The sequence below is a fragment of the Mytilus californianus genome, unplaced genomic scaffold, assembly GCF_021869535.1.
Source record: "Mytilus californianus isolate M0D057914Y unplaced genomic scaffold, xbMytCali1.0.p SCAF_39, whole genome shotgun sequence".
In the NCBI taxonomy this organism is placed as follows: domain Eukaryota; kingdom Metazoa; phylum Mollusca; class Bivalvia; order Mytilida; family Mytilidae; genus Mytilus; species Mytilus californianus.
Genome location: NW_026262689.1, coordinates 1,876,976 through 1,891,302, shown reverse-complemented (window position 1 = coordinate 1,891,302; position 14,327 = coordinate 1,876,976). Strand labels below are relative to the sequence as shown.

The 14,327-nt window shown below is 32.2% G+C and overlaps 1 protein-coding gene across 1 annotated transcript; it reads right to left on the bottom strand.

The window, feature by feature from the left end:
- Positions 1 to 1,802: 1,802 nt before the first annotated feature.
- On the bottom strand, positions 1,803 to 9,266 carry LOC127736867 (uncharacterized). Its single transcript, XM_052247441.1, has 7 exons — positions 8,544 to 9,266; positions 7,727 to 8,164; positions 6,987 to 7,152; positions 6,123 to 6,353; positions 5,273 to 5,676; positions 4,407 to 4,661; positions 1,803 to 1,868 (listed from the first exon to the last, which is right to left on the bottom strand). Exons 1-7 carry the CDS (start codon positions 9,057 to 9,059, stop codon positions 1,803 to 1,805), a joined length of 2,076 nt encoding a protein of 691 aa, XP_052103401.1. The 5' UTR covers positions 9,060 to 9,266.
- Positions 9,267 to 14,327: the final 5,061 nt, after the last annotated feature.

Below are 14,327 nucleotides of genomic sequence, written 5' to 3'. Positions count from 1 at the left end.
AAAACCTAGCTGCCCGATTTGTATACAACAGAATGAATGAAATTAAAACAAGTTTATATTCAACAACAAACCACAACCACTGAAACTGCCAGCCTTTCCAAAGCAAGAAGTAGAGCTCGGTCATATTCTTCAATGATCTTTTGTTAATACATGTATGTTCTATTGTCTCTGGACCATTAAAAATCCATTAACGAGATCCTGATGCATTGATTTTTGTTTGCTTTATAATGTCCAGTAGCAATATATAGTGTTGCATATTCATGACAATTAATCCCATTTGAGTAATTTTTGTCGAGACTGCGACTTTTGTCGCAGAAAGCTCGACATAGGGATAGTGATCCGGCCGCAGCGTTAGCTTACTTCTTAAAAGCTTAATATTTTAGAAGGTGGAAGATCTGGATGCTTCATGTTACGAAGTTTCCGTCAGTCACATGTCCAATGTCCTTGACATATCATGGTTCAGTGACTACTTGAAAAAAAAGTTAAGATCTCTTATTATAAGTAATAGGATAACTATATTTGGTATGTGCGTACCTTGCAAGGTCCTTATGCCCGTCAGACAGTTTTCACTTGACCTCGACCTCATTTCATGGATCAGTGAACAAGGTTAAGTTTTGGTGGTCAAGTCCATATCTCAGATACTATAAGCAATAGGTCTAGTATATTCGGTATATGGAAGGACTGTAAGGTGTACATGTCCAACTGGCAGGTGTCATCTGACCTTGACCTCATTTTCATGGTTCAGTGGTTATAGTTAAGTTTTTGTGTTTTGGTCTGTTTTTCTTATACTGTATGTAATAGGTCTACTATATTTGGTGTATGGAATGATTGTAAGGTGTACATGTCTAGCTGGCAGGTGTCATCTGACCTTGACCTCATTTTCATGGTTCAGTGGTCAAAGTTAAGTTTTTGAGTTTTGGTCTTTTTTTCTAATACTATATGCAATAGTTCAACTATATTTGGTGTATGGAAATATTTTATGATCTATATGTCAGTCACACAGGTTTTTTTTACCTTGACCTCATTTCCAAGGTTCATTGCTCAGTGTTAAGTTTTTGTGTTTCGGTCTGTTTTTCTTAAACTATAAGCAATAGGTCAACTATATTTGTTATATGGAAGAATTGTTAGCTGTCCATGCCTGCCTAGCATGGTTCATCTGACCTTGACCTCATTTTCATGGTTCATTGGTCAATGTTGAGTTTACTTGGTTAATGTTAAGTTTATGTGACAGTTGTAATAAAGCTTTATATTTAGGACTATCAACATAATATCAATGATAAGTAAAGAAGATGAGACATTTCAGCGTGTGCACTCTTGTTATACTTTCTACCTATACCAGCATACTGTTCAGGGGCAACTATTTCATGCATACTTAGGTCAAGTTTAAATTTATAGCATTATTCTTTGTTTCTTGATTTTCTTTGAAATTTCTTGGTGAAACTATATATACAATATTGATTCAGACTTATTTGTCCAGTTAAGTTATCCAATGAGTGCACATGTACATTTACTGGTTCCAGTTTCATTCAATTGGCATGATTGGGACTTTCACGGATTCTGAAACAATTATTTGAATGTGATAAACAGTACGTTATGGAGTGTGTAGTATTTTGGTAGCATATAGGACGAAAATTAAATCTTATTTCATTGAGAATTATTCAATAATTTCTTTTCATTTTTGTAACTGTTCTCAATTTTTACTACTAAAAGTAGAGCAATATAGAATGTAGGACAATATAAATATGGTATACTATATTGATGTATGAATGTATAGCATATTTATATTTAAATAAATTGGTTTTTTATTGTTGTACAGTGCAGGTGACATGTTTTTGTTCAAATCCTTGGTCTTTAGACAATAAAGTTGTCTTATTGGAAATCCACACATTCATTCACGTTACTTTTTAATGACTCTCATGTTTTTGGTTTGGTTGTATTGGTAAGTTGCTGTTTCTGTTGTTACACACTCAATAAAACTGATAGACCTGGTATATAAATTTAATACAAGGAAAATTTTTAAAACACAACACACATGAAAATTCACAAGTTAGTTTCAATATTATATAAAAAAGCACTGAAAATGAAATTATATACATGTAGCTACTTTCTGTACAATAAAAATTTATATAATCACAACATTAAAGTACTTTGACAAGTATCAATATTATATAAAACAGCACTGAAAATGATTTTAGATACTTTCTTGAAATTGGTAATTTAATATTTTTGAGCTGGATCAAATTTTTAGAGGTATTAAGTTCACGTGTATATACATGTATGTCATCAGATGAAATTATATCTTCCAAAAAAAAAAAGCACTGCAAGCAAGAAACCATTAAAAGCACTAAATAAATAAGTATTATTAACACAGGTAAAAAATCAACTATATACATTGCCACTTATATTGGAAATAAAATATTTTAAACTAGGCGGCCAAAACTCATCACCATTGAAGTAAATGGATTTGTAATATAAACACTGATTCATATTTTATATTACTTGACTCTGGTGAAAAATACTTCTGTGTGTCAATTAAAACAATCTATAAAAAAATGTACATATATATAAAAATCTATAGTAAATTATAGGTCAAAATAGCCAGTGGAACTTCTTTTTTGGCAAGCATCGAAAATGGACTACTTCATTCATTGTTTATAAGAATCAACAAAAATGTTTAAACAATAATCTATTTGAAATGTCCATTTGTTCTCTATAAATTATGCTTTATTTCTGAATTGAAAAACAAAAAACAAAAATTGCAGCATTGCCTTATTAACTTGTGTGTTAGAGCAAGATGATACAGAAGATGTGAAAAATTTGTTACATCAACACAGCACTAATCATTGCTGTATATACATGAGAGTCTGAAAGGGGTACATGTATACATAATAGGAGAAAGAATGTGCAGAATGAAGGGCTAAATAAATACAAAAATTGAGAAAAAAACAAAATAGAGAATAATGGGATGCTTAAATATAAAGACTAGAGATTTTCATGCCAAATTAATAAAGAATAGAGAAAATGGCTATAAAAATTTAAGAATACAGAACAGAAGGAGCCCTCCCCCATCCACACCCTCATATATACAAAACGTCATTCTGAGCTTTAGTTTAGCAACAGAACTACATGTAATTGGAACACTGTACATTTCTATTTGGACTCGAATTCAGTGTGAAAATAGAAATTTGTTAAACATATTCAATAAAAAATGACTTTTGCAACAACAGTTGCAAAAAGCATACATGTAAGGTAAAGGTATAAATATCACAATATGAAAATAAACTATTGCGCTATTTGTAATGTCATCACAGCACTATATACGGTATGAGCGATTTCTCTGCTGACGAGCACATTCTTCTTTCTTCCCTGTCAACCAACTGAAAAAATTCTTTCCATTAAGTCTACTATTTGGGTCATACTCCATGGTCATGAAGGATCTATGGCTGCGACCGGGTATTCTTTCAAACAGCTTTTCAACTTTAAGACTGTCCACAAGCTTATTTATGTCTTTCTGGATAGAAGGCTTTGAGTTTGCTGGCTTTCCAAAAAACTGTTGCAATCCTTTGGTGTAGCCATCAATAAGGTAGTTGCATCCTTGCAAGCTTCGACCACAACGCTGTATAGCAGTAGATGTAAGGTTACCTCTTAAACCGGTTAAGCCGTCTTTCGCCCTCATATTCATGAATTCTAATGCTAGATCACAAGGAATGTTTCCTCCTGGTCCACCATGAATATTCACAGTACGATTATACTTCAGTTCATGGGCCATTTTTGGTGGCAATATAGCAAGAAGCTGAGCTTGCAGTTTAAAAGCTAACAGCCTGTACTTTGTATGGTTGGTGTACGAAAACCTTAGCATGTCGAAACGCCACATTCTAACAAGTCTATCTCCGTCATTTTCTTTGGCTGCATCTTCTCGGCACCAATCCATCAGCCCTTCTCGCAACAAACAACAAGAATAATTAAATTTTTTGTCTTCCAGCTTGGTAGTTTTAGTGTCTATATCTGTTTCTTTCTCTTCATTAATATTTTCGATTTGACCAACATTTCCTAAAATTTCCAAATTTTGGTACTGGCATGTTTCTCTGTGTCTCTGGCGGCAACGTCCATCAATGGAAAATGTCTTGTTGAAGGCCGTACAGTGACCTATAGTTGTTAATTTCTGTGTCATTTGGTCTCTTGTGGAGAGTTATCTCATTGGCAATCATATCACATCTTCTGATACTTGAGACAGCACCCATCAAATTTTGTTTACCCAATTGTCAAAATAATGATTGAAAAAGAATTCTTGCCCTTAATATGATATATTTATATATACATGTATGTGTAAAGGGTTTACTAAACATGTGTAAGTTGTTCAAAGCAAACAGTTCTTCCCAAAGTAAATAAATGAAATTTCTTAATACCTGCAAAGAAATAACATGTCCATGCCAGTCTTCTGATTTCCACGTAAAACCTTCAAGTCTGTCTTCTTCAGTAATTGCATCCATTCTTGCCCGACTTGCTGCCTCACCACGCTCAACGCTTAAGGCATCCCCTCCTAACAGTATTGGTATAAATTTTCCGTCATTGGTTTTTGGAACATATTGTTGTAAATGCTGCACAACTTCTATCATCTGCTCTGTGATATTCTCATCCTTTTCTAAGATCCCCAAAGGTACCTTGAATAAAAAAAACTTGATTTTAATAAATTTCAACAAGAGATATAAATATTACATGGGGAAGCAAATGATTCAAGCTAAACCAATTTTAAATCGATAAAGTTTCATGTACTTAATAAAGGAGAAGATATGTTTCATTCTTTTAAAAATGTGTAAGATTAATTAAAACCTAAATTTATATTGACATTTAACCAGTAAGATAGAGAAATTATTGTTGAAGGGGTTATATGAATCATTAAAGTTGGGGTATATTACACAAGTTTCAGATTTTTTACAATAACAAATACTTCATTTGATTTGTACTATACCACACAAATTTGTTTGTCAAATTGATAGTTAAAAAAAAAACAACCAACAAATAGTATTAGTCTTCCTTAGAAAAGGTCTGTTTAGTACTTATATATATACATGTATGTGTTAATTTGTTTTGTAACCGTCCAATATATTCAATTTTCACTTCATCTTCTATTTTTAAAATTCTGGAGTTATCTCATTTCTTCAAAAAATAATTTGTGTACCGTTTGAACATTGATTGATTACGTAAAAAACATGATTGATTTCAATTTTAAAAAAAAACAACAAAAAAAAAACAACTGAATAAATTTACTTACTATATCACTTTTTTTCTCTGAAGCCTTGGAGTACTGATGTTCAATGTGAAATGTGACAAGGTCTCTAAAATCTTTAAGTTCTGGTATATAGGTGACTAAAGCCCTCTGAATTAATATTTGAAAATCTGCATATAAATCATCATGGTCTGTCTGGTTTGGAACGAAAGCTTCATTCGGTATCGACAAAATGTCTGCCTGTGGCAAAAGTGACTCCAAGTCTGTCGTTACTCTGTGTTGTATTCCAATTGAATGCACCAGATTATGTACCTTGTTTGAGGTATCCAGTGTCTTGTGCCTGGTTTTCTGGTGCAGATTTAAATTATCCATCACAATCTGAAAGGGTCCAGATTCTGATGATGCTTCTACCGGTATAGTTGTTGTGAATGGTGAATCCATATCAATTGCTGGAATAAAAAAGTTCATTGTTATCTGTGTGCTACATGTATATGAAATTTTAGGGGAGCTAATGACTGTTCATAATTGAATGTTAAGCAATCATTCCATATCTTTTTTATAACTCTAAGCAGGGAAATAATGCCTTGTTTTAATCAGACAAAATGATGCCCATATATTTACACTGAAAATAAAAGTTTAAAATTATAATATATTATTACGAACTAGTTATACATGTATGTTAAGGCCATAGAGTCGCATAGACAATACAATTATCAAGTATGATGTTGAAAATGTAATATATTCAGATGAATATATCATATTAAATATCAAAAGAAGTGAACCCCCCTCTTTCAGTTTCCATTTTTTTCATGACAACCCGACCCCCCATTTGGAGATAAAAATCAATAATGACAAGTACCTGCTCCCTTAAAAAGTAAATAAAGCCATCACTTACACAAGTCTATCTTGCAGGCTGGTGTTTGAAGTAACTCCTCTGACTCATAGCTTCCACATTTTATTGGTGTAGGTAAATGTAAATTTTCTTGACTCAAATCAGGATTTCCTGATGTGTCAAGTCTGGAATGGTCAATTGGAGATTCAAACAAAGGTTCAGCAGTGTATATACATGTATCCTCCATCTTGGTTTCAGTTTCTATATCTATTGGGATAGCATAACTATGATCATCTGCAAAGAAAGACACAAGTTAATCTTTATTCAAAATTGTAGTTTTCATGCATAAGGCCTACACAATTTTTTGCTAATTATGATCACACCCACCAATATATCTAAAGTTTATTGATCCTATAACTCTAGCTAATGAACTATGGAAGTCATCACTACAACATATTTTATGTGAAAACTTTTTTGTCCCAAACCCTATTCATTTTAGTAAACATAATTTTAAATTGTACATATATTAAACTGTAGCTTCAATTTTCTACGTGTAGTAAAAAAAATGTACCATTGCATCGTAAATAAAAAATATTCAAAATGATAAGGTATTCATTGAACACAATTATATTATAACTACATGTATACTAGGCATATACAAGTACATGTATTTCATTTTAAAATTTGTACATGTATATTACTATTCATTAAATATGTTATAAAACTGTATAATTTTTATATAAATGATTAAGTTTATTATTTCAAACAAATACAACATGGACATACTAGTACATGTACACTTAAAAACTTAAATTGACTAAATTTATTTAGATAAAAAGATTAATACTGAGGCTCGTAGAAATTTATATAATTCACAAGACCAGCATATTTTGTTTAATATTTTGAAAAAAGTTACAAGACATGTACCTAAGCTTGAGTCCTTCGTATTACTATTTTCTTTGTTATGCATCTCTGCAACCTTATTAGCCCATTTCTTCACTGGCAGGTCAAAACTCTCACATATTCTGTCAATAGTGGACAATGTTGATTTGTATGATGTACACAGTCCTGCACGGTTGAATGTAGTGTAAACCTGAAATCAAATTCCATCTAAATTTAGAGCATTTCAGATCAATACATACTAATTCATCGAAACAATTATACTACGAAAGCAAGGAGATATGGTATTTCCTAGACACCAAAAAGTAAAAATTGTATGAATGGTTGCATATTTGAGAACAAAAAAACTACCAGTGTACTCTACACACTACATGTACATTTTAGCCAACTTTATTTTTCTTAATAGGGAAGCGAAACACCACTAATTTTTTTACAAGTTTTACACATGTAAATACATCCTTTTTAAAATTCAGATAAAAATAAAATTATATATGCCCCTTGACTCACATGACTAACTAATTAATATAAATTTGGGTAAGCATTCTTAAGTTAATTGTTACTTGTACATTAACTGTACTACTGACCAAATACAAATCTCCTGACCATTTACACTATTATTTACCAAATTCATACATGTACATGTAATAATTATATTTAATATGCCAGTCTGAAAATTTGAAATTCATATTATTCCACTCTAACTCAAGTCCACAAGTTAAAATTTTCACTTAACCAAATACTAATCTTGCTATCTTTTATATATTTACCTTAGTTCTTACATGACCCCTGAACATTAGTACACTGTTTATTGCTTGAAAAGTGTTGATCTGTTGGTTTCTTGAAAAAAGTAGGATGGCAAGACTTGATACAACTCTTGGTACATTATTCTCTTTTTTGCCAGCAAGAAGTCTGAGGAGGTCAACTGTAGTGGGGCATGTGTTCAGCAATTGCTTATGTACTGTCTTCCATGAAAATCTAGCTATATTTGATGATCTCAACACAGAGTTCTTATCTGAACATACTTTGTTTACTTCCTGGTTTATAGTTTTCTTAACAGTGTTAACTAGTTCTTTCTTGACTTCGTCAATTTGAAGTAGATGGTTCAGTGCAGTCTTGTATTGTTTCATTACAAGAGCCCTACAGGCCAGCTTAGTAGGTCCTTGTAAATTAGTTTTTCTTTTACTATGGCGGTAATCAATTTGCACCTGGAAAAAAAGTAAGAAATGTACATTACGTGTTATGATTTTGTTACTTATCATGTTTATAAATAAGAAAGAAAATAAATTGCTTACAAAAGCTTACAGAACTGGCTACATGTATAATGAACATGTACAATAGCAAAACTTGTTGCATTCCTTAATACCAGTAAACTGAGATACATGCATATTTCAAATAAGTTACACAAATGCTGCATTACATGTATGTTGAGTTGATTTTTTTCTAAATCAAGAAGTGGGAGATACAATTGCAAAGTTAAAAAATCATGGCTTAAGTCAGGGTATTTGTAATTTACATGTAAAAAAGGTTCAATGATCATTAGTTTAAGAATTTAATGTTATCTTATATATATATATATATATATACCTTGACTTTGGGGCCAGGGGACTGATTCTGTGAGTGTGACTGTGTTTGAGTTCTTGGAATGGGTGTAGAGAACTGCAGTCTCCTTCTATTGCCTTTAGGAGTTGATCCTCTGGGTGGACTCAATTTCTTTCCTTTTGGTGTACATCCAGTCTTAGAAGGGGTTAAACAGTCCCTGTTTCGCTTTACACTATTGTTGCCACGGACATATTCTAACTTGATGGTGAGATTCTTAAAGTTATTAGAAACTTTTTCTTTGAGAGTGTCAGTCAACTGTTTGCATTTTTTCTGGCTGTTGTATATGGTTTTAAGAGATTTAAAACATGCATCACATACATAAGTGTCTTCATTTTCTTCAACATACTTTCTCAACAGATTTTCCTCCAACTGGTAACAATTTGCAATAGTTTCAATTAGATCAACATCACTATGTTTCATAAGTTTACGTCTTCGCTCCGTTTTTAAATTGTTCACATCAAAATAATGTTGACAATGCAAACACGTGTTGTCAAATTCCATTGTTATGAAGGTGTTTACTTTTAATCATGCTCCGCCTTCTTTTCCAGCTATTTGCGAACAGGTAAATAGGTAATATAACCTAAGGAGGTTACTAATCGTATCATCTGTTTATGCTCCGCCTTTTTCTCCCGCCTAATCTGTTATTGTAAACAATTGCCCATAATTCACCGCGTCAATCAATTTCCGCTTTGACGCGTTCTAACTGTGTATGCATTCAGGCGTTAATGTAGCAATCGGAGATTAGACGGAGATCGGCGGAATATAACGACTGACATTATTCGGGTTAAGACCAGATATAACCCTGAATAACATTAAATAACAAAAAAGCAATATAATTAGTATCAACAGGTAAAAAAAACCCAAGAAAGTACGATTTGAGAGTACTCGCAGTTACTGACAGCTACATGTAGTTAAAAGCCAAAACAATTAATAATAAAAAATCATGCATCAGAGACTAAGATCAACTAAAACACATCCCAGGGATTTAGTATATTAACGTCATGGACAGTCAAAGAAGACATGACTAGTGCAATGCCAAAGATAAATGTATCGACAGACAGTAGGATAGTTAGGAGTTTAACCTCTTTATAGATCTAAACGAACGTGGGTGTGTCTTTATACATTCCCCTTGAAAAAAATACAAATTCAATTATGTTTTAATTTGCTGATGACAAAATCGATATTAGTGCCAATGTAAACTATATTCAAAGATCCAATTACAACATTGGTAAGATAACCTTTACTAATAAGTTTGTTTAAAGGTTCGATGAGTTTACTTGGATCATATAGTGATTTCCGCGCTTTAAGTACAATATTACCGTAATATTTAGGATGTGAAATACCGTTTTTAATCAGTTTTCTACAAGTACAGCCAAATTTACTAATCAAATCTTTGTATCTATGAAAGAACTTAGCAAACGTTTTACGTAATTTATGGTAACGAAATCCTTGATTTAATAATTTACCAGTGATGCATTGATTACGTTCGTTAAAATCTATGACATCACTACACACACGGGCATAACGAACGAGTTAGGATATATAAACACCGTATGATGGAGCCAAAGGAACATCGCCGTCTAAAAAAGGAAAATAAACAATAGGGAATGAAAAATCGTCTCTTTTGTCGTACATTTTCGTATGGACTTCAAAACAGATATCATGCAAGCTGCCATCACTAACCAGCAGGAAGGAACTAAGAAGAAAACGCTACACCAACTCAAGTCACTCACACTGCCGAGAAACATTAGCAAGGACCTTATACAATCACTGCATGAAAACGAACCTTTTGATCATATTTTTCAGAAGCCAAAATGTGCACAAAAGGTGATCCGTTTTGGAAGTTTACATTTTTTTACCTTTCGTAGAACAAAAGGTGGTCTTTCATCTTTTGTCATAGGAAAAATGTCTAAAAATGTCATCTTGCTACTTTTGATGCTACAAAAGGTAAAAGAAATGTCGCCTTTCACCCTTTGTTGTTGAAAAAAAGATTTTTAAATATCACCTTCCACCTTTTTCTAACTTTTGAAAATATGCAAAAGGTTGTCTTTCATCTTTTCATACATTTTGTAAAGTTGTTTATGTTACCCTTCACCTTTTACACCTTTCCATATCTTTATTTAAATGTTTTAACTGGATTTTCAGAGATTATTTAAATATTTCTTTTGTAGCAGCAGACAATTTAATTCCTGCAGCATTCAATTACCCTTCATTGATACACTCGACCAAAACATGTGATGCTAATCTAAAAACCTACTAAAAATATTAAATAAGAAAATAATATGGGAAAGGACAGAATCATAGCATTAACCTATAAATGAGTTAAGTTTGAACTTTTGTTTTGCTGTAACACCACTGTTCCAGATTAGGGAGAGGGTTGACTGCTCACAAACATGTTTAACCCGCCACATGCTTTATATATGTGCCTGTTCCAAGTCAGGAGCCTGTTTTTCGTAATTGTTTTGTTATATATTGGACTTTTAGTTTTCTCAATTGAATTGATTCACATTTATCATATCAGAGCCTTTTAAAGACGACTACCTGGTATGGGTTTTCTAATTGATGGAGGCTGTACCTTTGTCTATAATTGCTTACATCCACTTCATTTGAACTTTGTTTGATAGTTGTCTCATTGGCAAACATACCACATCTTCACATTTTATATCCTTCTTCATTGAATGGTTGATTTATTGTTAGATGTTTAAAATCCAATACCTTGTTCATTGATCTCTGGTTGATATAATTGATATATTTCCATATATTTAAATGGACTGATTTTATATATATATATATATATAATTAAATAAACTATTATTGATTTCTGAATTTACTGTCACTATTCATAATTGAATTGGTCTTCATATAATCTAAAACAATAATCTAAAACAAATTAAAAAAGGATCCAGCTTAATTAATCGTTTATACAGTTCTTTTAATTAAATCATTAAATTGGTTTCTCCGTTGAATTATTTAAATTTGTCACGGCAGGGCCTTCTATAGCTAGCAATACTTGGTTGTGGGTTTTGCTCATTGTTGATGGTCTTACATGATTTACATTTGTTAATATTTTTGTCATTTCGTCCCTATTGAAAAGAGGTCTCATTGGCATTCATACCACATCTTCCAAATTCATAAGATGTTTTCAATAATACATGGAAGATAAATGTGTTAAAAATAAGAACAATTAGAGTTACACTGAGTATTCCTTTAATTTCATCTACACTTATTTTGATAAGGTGTTCATTGTCATATTTGATTATAACATTTTTATTTAAGTTTTTAATGACAGCTGTTTCTGGTCATGTGAACATACAAATGTAATATAATACAACTCTTCTTTCTTTATACATGTAAATAAAATTATTCACTTAAGTCTTAACATTGCTTTACACACTGTAATATACCCCCCAAGGGTGACTGGGGAATAGAAATATGGTCACCATTGGTCTTCCTCCGACCGGCGGTAAAACCTTCGCTAAAGTGGGGCGTCCGTTTGGCTGTGCGGGATGTACAAGTACGCAGCCACGTCCGGTCAGAATGGGGACGTTAAATCCGATGCCTCGTGTAGAGAGAATGCCACGCTCTCTGCACGTTAAGAACCCTTGCAACAACTCTTTGAGGGGTCCGTAGGTGACCTGTTGCAAGGCGAAATTGCTGTCCCTATCCAATTTACCCTCATTTTCCAGTGGCAGTCTAAATTTCCACGACCTTCTTCCCGGATGGCCTACATTACAGAACCTACCTATTGTATTTATTGTTAATTTGTTCTCGTCCTGAATATGCATGAAATATTTGACACTGGACGTTAAGCAACCAACAATCAATCAATCAATCACACTGTAATATAAGATCAATATTCGACAAAAAATGCCTATTTACATTCCTAATTTAAGTTGACATGCATTGACCAATAATTTTGCACAAACCTTTGATGGTCGTGATTTTGCACAAACTTTTCATATTACTTTAAGATGGATCATCACTTAATCTGTTCTCTGACAGAATTTTCTAATACTTTGCCAAAATGTAAATTTCATATAATTTACAAAAAAATATTCAGTAATGCTTGAAATTTTCTAAATGATACAAGGAATTTATTTTTTTTTATTTAAGAACAAATGTCTTGCAAATAAATTGTGTACTACTATATTAAAATCCTAGATGGTGATATATTCAGTAATGCTTAAATTTTCTAAATGATACAATGAATAACTTTTTTTTGTTTAAGAACAAATGTCTTGCAAATAAATTGTGTACTTCTATATTAAAATCCTAGGTGGTGATATATACATTTATTTTGTGATGATCTACCTTAAAACTATTATTAGCATTAAGTTGGTAAAAGTTAGCATTGCTAAACATCTATTGCTTACTATTTTTTCATTTAACAAACATACAAAAAAGAGTTACACATTCTAAATAAACGCATCATATTCCGTTCAAATGTTTACAGATAGGATTAATGCAAATAACATTTATTGAAAACACTTTCTTTACCAAGCCTAATACTGTTTCATTTAATCTTGTTTGACCGCATATACAATAAAGAATATTCATAAATTTTCTAAATAAGTAAATAAATGTAACATTATGTTATCAAATATAACGCTCTCTAGGTGAAATAACCAAAACATCTTTGTTAAACAAATTTGTCTTAACAAACACAAATCTGCATTTAATTCTATGAACAGGAATAAACGATGCAGAACCATTGTGTATGTACAAATTCGAAGACCAAACTTCTACTGGCTTCTTATCTAATTGGATCTTCCAACTTCTGGAACCAACGTACTTTTACCAAGAAATGAGTTTTTATTGTACCATTTAGAATAATAGAGTGTATAAGAAACTTTTCAATTTGTCCAGGAGAAGGATTAAAATCATTATTCTCAAGTACAATGCTACCATTATCACCACACCAAAATCCCATTATATAAGAAGACCTTGCACTTCTACTATATTGAGATCCTAAAATAGAACCATGGAAAAAAGGCTTCCTTAGCCTTTTGGTATGATCTACAAATTTCAAATTCAGAAGTATACAAAGTACTATAAAAATCAGATAAAATTCTTGCATCCTCGTCACACAATGACTCGGATTTAGGTTTTTGTACAAAAATACCTTCAGATAAATCCCAAGGTACATCTGCTATATTACAACTAAGAGATGACCTTTCTATAAGACTTGCTTGCTGCAAGCAATTTACTTCAGCTAAGGTTCCCCTTTCCCTAACTGTGCCAGACAGTTCTTCAAACAGCGGTGCACAATTTGGACTTATGACATCGTCTTTAACTCTTGCTCTGGATTCAGCAAGAAATCTCTTCATTATCTGCACTTCAACATTTTTTTTATTGGTTTTATACGATCCTAAAATTTCATTTTGCCTTTCAAAACTGAATAACCAAAATGAATATACTGGTCCATAATCTAAAATACAATCAAGAAGATGACCATGAAGATGCATGTTTGGTGTAACAAATTGGTCACCATAAAGGCTTTCAAAAATTCTACAAAAATCCAACAATAGCCGATCTGCAACCTTGGCGTTTCCAACAGATAAATATCTTGAACACAATTTCTTACATGCTGGTACAAATTTCCTGCAGCATTCTAAGTGTTCGTCAGGTAAAATTCCTTTCAAAGCATAAACTGAAAGCAAAATTGTCCAGTTCTTAAGCTGATCAGCATTAAAAGATCCCATTGAAGAAGATATCTTTTTAGGCAGCTTTCCAACATCTGATGGGCAAATAAAACGCAAGATATTATTC

Coding starts and splice junctions, on each gene's coding strand:
- LOC127736867 (XM_052247441.1), bottom strand. CDS start 9,059: ATGGAATTTGACAACACGTGTTTGCATTGTCAACATTATTTTGATGTG. Junction 6,354..6,986: donor TACGAAGGACTCAAGCTTAG/GTACATGTCTTG, acceptor CTTTCTTTGCAG/ATGATCATAGTTATGCTATC. Junction 1,869..4,406: donor GACATGTTATTTCTTTGCAG/GTATTAAGAAAT, acceptor ATTTCCAATAAG/ACAACTTTATTGTCTAAAGA.